General features: G+C 59.4%; 1 protein-coding gene across 1 annotated transcript; it reads right to left on the reverse strand.

Annotated features, from left to right (window-relative positions):
- Window positions 1-2,379: 2,379 nt before the first annotated feature.
- On the reverse strand, window positions 2,380-4,009 carry LOC115872007 (cytochrome c oxidase subunit 8A, mitochondrial). Its single transcript, XM_030887577.2, has 2 exons — window positions 3,853-4,009; window positions 2,380-2,658 (listed from the first exon to the last, which is right to left on the reverse strand). Exons 1-2 carry the CDS (start codon window positions 3,964-3,966, stop codon window positions 2,563-2,565), a joined length of 210 nt encoding a protein of 69 aa, XP_030743437.1. The 5' UTR covers window positions 3,967-4,009; the 3' UTR covers window positions 2,380-2,562.
- Window positions 4,010-5,589: the final 1,580 nt, after the last annotated feature.

Below are 5,589 nucleotides of genomic sequence, written 5' to 3' on the forward strand. Positions count from 1 at the left end.
CCTTGCAACGTCCCCGTTACAGCGCAGGGCACTGGGTGGCCCGCCGGGGCATTCCAGGGCAACCTCCCTGTGATAGCGGCCTAGCCAGGGCAGTGGGTGGTGGGTTAGGCACTGGCCGCCCCTGGGGAGAACGCTGAGGGGTTTCAACCTTCATCATGTAGGAGTCCTGCTGGTGCAGGGGCTAGAGTGCTCGGGTGCCAGCCAAAACGTGGGCTATCTGGACCCACCAGCTGCTCGCGGAGAGAAAGGTGTGGCCATCATCCCCCATTCTTTGGGGGCGACTTGACAGCAGGGGGCTTGGGCTGAGTTGAACCTGAGCCGCGTCCCTGTCCATGTGCTTACTCGGTCACAGGGCAGGGACATCTACAGCACTTCCTTCATTTCAGTCACGCAAACAGGCTGAGGGGCAGGGTGGCTGGGTCACTGTCGGGCAGGCACCTCCTCCTGGCCCAAGTCCACGTGGGGCCATCACAGCGCGGCCACAATGGCAGCCCTCCACCCGCACCGGCTGGAGTGCCACCGGCCATCCTGATGCCCGCCATACTGCTCCAAAGACAAGAAGCCTGCGTGTGTCCTGCAGGGAAGCCTGCTGGGGCCCCCACTTGGTTGGGGACAAGGGAACAATCAAAGCTGACCAGGTGTCAGGTCTAGTGCCCACAGGAAGGGTTGTGGGGACGAAGGGGCTTACGTATATAACAAGTCACCCTACTCTAACCTGTCCCACCTGCCCCAAGCAGTTCATCTCAGCCACCCCGGGCCTGGGCTGCTGGGCCTCCAGGCTCAAGATAGCTGCCAGCTTCCCAGCCATATCAGTGGCGCCAGGGACAAAGCTTTGCCCTGTCCCTGTGACCTTGAGGGACACCCAACCTGACCCTTGGCAGAGCACTGGAGTCTCCATAGAAACTCTCTTCTACCCCACAATGTCCCACTGTGCACTGACCTGCAAATGTGGCCCTATTCTGTGGGAGGAGTCAGGGACAGGGGAGCGGTTAGGGTGCCTGCAAGTGTCATGGGAGCATGTCCCAAGTCATCAGCTAGCTGAGTCCCAGCCCCAACCTGAGACCTCTGGCTGCTCGACCCCTGCTCTGGGTCCCAGGCTGAAGCACTCTCCAGCCTCCCAACGAGGATCTGCCAGTTCAGCCTGGGCACAAAGGCCTGTTCGGGTGGAAGGTAACGGGAAGTCACCTGGGAGGCTGGGGACAATGTGGCAGGCTTGGTCCTGCAGGTTTCACGGGACACACCCCAACAAGCCTCGGAGGATCAGAGCCAGGGAGAGCAAGGTTCATCCTCAGCATGTCAGCACTTAGTAGGGGCAGACCACTCGCCAACCCTGAGCCCCCTCCAGCCTCAGGTCCCTGCTCCAGAAGTCCAGGCAGCTTCAAGCGCTGCAGCAGACAGTGACTCAGGTCTGTTCAGAAATCATGGCCATTGCAGCAACGAGGGCATAGGCCAGCAAGCACCAAGGCTGCCACTGGTGGGGCCCGGCAGGGCTGGTGTCCCGTGCAGCCACGGCAGCCAGAATGCATTACTTCGTCCTGCTGGGAAGCCCCGTCAGCCTCCAGGTACCAGCCAGGGATCCTGACAGGCCCTGAGGTACAACCTCCCCCAAACCCACTCAGCTTGTAGGTTAGGGAGTGCCCGCTGAGGGAAACGGGGCCCTGCAGTTGATATTGAAAATGCAAGTAGAGGCTCTCACTACCATCTGGAAGAGAGAGCTGGAGTGAGTCCTTCAGACCCAGAGACCCTGAGCGCAGGACCTCTGCAGGGACGCAGCAGACTGAAAGCTGTGCTGCCAGAGGGACAGAAGGAGCAGTGGTTTCCCGGGAGTGAGAACAGCTGGGTGCTAGAGCGGAATGCCTCGGGGCTGGGGCTCACAAAAGCAGAATTTATCTGCCTTTGGGCACTTATTTGCACCAGTGACATTGCCTAAGCTGGGCAGAGGCCATCCTGGTGGAAGAACTGTACTTGAAAATTTCTCAGTCTGAAAGTAGGGGACAAAGATGAGATGAGGCTTTCTGCCCCTGTACAGGCGTACTTACAGCCTCGGGGACCCAAGGGGGCCGTTCAACTCCGCCTACTGGGTCACTAGGGGTTGGGACTGACTTGATGGCCTTGGGTGGGTTTAACATCCCTAGTAAACCCTACAAACACGAAGACGTTAAACTAATAAAGAAAAGGCAAGCGCAGCTCTCTCTCACGCACGTACATACGTTTATCTGAGCACAACCAAGGGAGCTAGAGGATGCACACAAAAGGCCACCCAACGACCACATGGTTTGCTTTCCCCACACGCTAGGACCCATTGAAACGCGGGGCCACTTGCCCAGTTTCTATCCCCCACCCCAAGGTCCCTCGTCTGTCAGGCACCCAACACGATCCTAAAGGTTTCCATCACTTTTATTGTTATGAGGTGAGGCCCCCCGAGTGGGGCCTTGCAAGCTGATGCATGTGGTCCCAGGATCACGGGGAGGTCACAATTGCAGACATGATCACCACAAAGGAAGGACCCGGTCCAGGGATGCAGGAAACATGATCAGACGGGCTGGGGCGAGGGCTGGCCCCTCATTCCCGCTTCTTGTAGTTCTCCAGGTGCGACATGATCCAGCCAGAAGGCACGAAGAAACACAGGGCGAAGGTGGTGAACGCAACGACACATTCCTACACGGGGCACAAGAAGGGACCCGCGTGAGGATCCCCCCACCCCCTGCAGCCTCTCCACGGAGCCCAGGCTCAGGGCAGTGAGGTGCTCTAACCCCCCTCAGTCGGACACTAACGGTATCTACCAGCCAGGAGTGACTGATGGCCGGGGACCACTCTAGGCCTCAAGGTCAAGGGGCAGGCACTGGGAAGGGGTGATGGGCACGCAGCAGGGGGGTGGGGGGTGTACGTCAGCTTAGGTTGAGATCTGTGGAGAAATCTCGGCCTCCACCCCCCATAAAGATGGAGGGACAGAGGGCGGGTTTGAACCGGTTTTCAAACTCATCATGATACTGGTCACCCCTTGACAAACCCACCTGCCCTTGTTTTCCTAACCGCCTCTCCCTGCACCCTCCCCTCCAAGACAGCCCGGCCTGGAGTCAGGGAGAAAGTCTGACTTCAGCCTGGGCTCAGCGCCCCGCTCCTGGCCACCGCGGTTCCGGGCCGTGGTGTCGCGGAGGTCTCAGCGCCAGGCTGCGAACGGGGGGCGGGGGGCAGCTGCTCTGCGAGAGGAGGAAGCGGCCCTGTGCTCCTGTCGAGTGCCGGCCTGGGAAACCGTCTGTCCTCCGGGCCCGCTAGGAGTGGCCGCCGGTCCCCTGCCAGCTCTCTGCCTACCTTCCTCCACGCCCGCAGGCCTGGGGTCAAGGCCGCGTTCCGTCACTGACGCGCGCGCACAAGTCCACGGGGTGTATGCATGCGGGGAACACGTCCACCTAGGGGTCCCGGAATTCCCAACAACTGCTGGGCTCTGGGGACCTCGTGCCCGACCTCTACTCCTTTGGGGTGGTGCTGGTGGCCTTACGGTGGGGGCTGATTCAAGGGGACTCCACGGAGGGCCAGGGCTGTGACCTTTCGGGAGCTGGTCGCCAGGCCTGTCTTCCGAGGCGCGCGCGGGTGGACTAGTGGTCCAGCGCTCAGCTGTCTGCGCCCCCAGGACCGCCTCCCTGACCACCAGCGCCAACAAGCACGTCCCTGCAGTCGTCGGGGGCACGCGGGCTCGGCGGCCCTGGTCGCCTACGTCGCGCCAACCGCCCCCGTCGCCTCCTCCAAACACGCCCCAGCTGGAACTGGGGTCTCCACTGCTCCCCGGCGGGGCCCCAGGGACAGGCGCCCCGGGCCGCCGAGGCCAGCGCGTGCACGCACACTGCCCCTCACCATGTACCCGAGCTGCTCCCGCGGAGGCTTCGAGTGGATGTGGGCGCGCGGCGCCAGGAGCCGCCGGGCCGAGCCCGTCAGGCCCCTCAGCAGCAGCGGCGTCAGCGCGGACATGGCGACCGGCACTGTCAGCTTTCAGCCCGGCCCAAGGTCGGGAAGTCGAAATGGCGACGCCCGCCGGAAGTTCAGAAGGCGGGGCTGCGGCGGCCCGGGAGGCTTACGGAAATGACGGAAGGACACGCCCCCGCCTGGGTGATTTTTGGCGCGTTCCTCGAAACAGCCAATTGTCGCCGTCCTAGCCTTGAGGGGGCGGGGTAAATGAGGCGTGGTTGGTTTTTACTTTGCCCCGCCTCCACGCAGGTCTGTCCTCATGAATGACGTCTCGGACCACCCAATCACGAAAGGGAATAACCAAGGCTGCATCCTAGACTCCTCCCTCCATTCAAACTCTTAAATCGCTGCCTTTTCAGAAAGTTCCTCCTCCATCATTTTTATACTCGCACAGAACTGGACTCCTTTCCTCTCATCAACTGTCCCATAGTGTTTCCGAGGCTGCACATCTTTACCGCGGCAGACGGCCACATCTCCCTCGCCCACCTCGGCTTTGAGAGCTCGAACTGCTGACCTTTGGGTTAGCAGTTGGCCGCTTAGCCACTGAGCCACTGGGGCTCCTTCCATCCATTCGAGGCCTCTGCCAGCGACAAGGCGTATCATTCTGACCAAGCCACACATCTAATTAACCAACTTCCGCTCCCTATTCCTGGTGTCGCAGCGTCCCAAGGCTTCTCTGGTCCTTGCTCTCGGGAACCGTTTGCATTTTATGTTCTACCTAACATACATTTCCAACTTCTGCCTCTTGTTGCTTTTGCATCTGATTTGTAGCGACCTTGCGGGCCACAGAATGAGACCCTGTTCGGTCCTGCACCGTCCTCACCATGCTTCCCACGTTTGAGCCCATTGTTGCAGCTGCGGTGTCCATCCATCTCATCGATGGGATGCTTCTTTTTCTCGGACCCTCTAACGCACCGAGAAGTCACCTTGCGAACTCCTATTTCCGGGCCTCTGCTGGAGTTGGCAACTGTGACTTTATTCAGCAAATGTTTGCTGGCTCCTGGCTTAGGGGACCTGGTAATGTGGTGGGTGTCCTGTTGGGCTGCTCACCACCAGGTCGGCAGTTTGAGCCCATCCATTGATTCTTGGAGAAGAGGCTTTCTACTCCCCTGAAGACTGACAGCCTCAGAAACCTAAAAGGAGCAGTTCCAGTTTTTCCTATGGGGCGGCTGAGTCAGAATAGGCCCCCACCCCCAGGCAGGAGTCTGTTGTCTGTGTTGGCTGCTAAGGCTCAAGCCCTCTGCTCCCATAAAGATTGGCAGCCTCAGAAGCCTAACAAGGAGCAGCTCTGCTCTGTCCTGTAGGGCTGTGCTGTGTGCCAGAAACCATTCTAGCTCCTAGGTCATCCCAGAGCCGAATTTCTAGAGAGGACAAGTAAGCACTTAGCGAGAAACTATCAAAGTGGTGCTGGGATCAAGGGTCTGGTCAGGACTGCCTGCCCACCACGGTTTCTGCCAGAGACAGAGACCAGGTTGATTCCGGACACTAAATTTCTTCTTCAAGCATTGAGACAGTAGGGAACAGTGGAGTTTGCTACAGACTGCTTCAAATATCCAATGAAAGGCAAGTTATATGCCCCAAACTGTTACAAAAACTAATGGTCATCTGGTTTCACAATGATCACAG

The sequence above is a fragment of the Echinops telfairi genome, unplaced genomic scaffold, assembly GCF_000313985.2.
Source record: "Echinops telfairi isolate 266 unplaced genomic scaffold, ASM31398v2 ScPeMD7_7417;HRSCAF=8455, whole genome shotgun sequence".
NCBI lineage: Eukaryota > Metazoa > Chordata > Mammalia > Afrosoricida > Tenrecidae > Echinops > Echinops telfairi.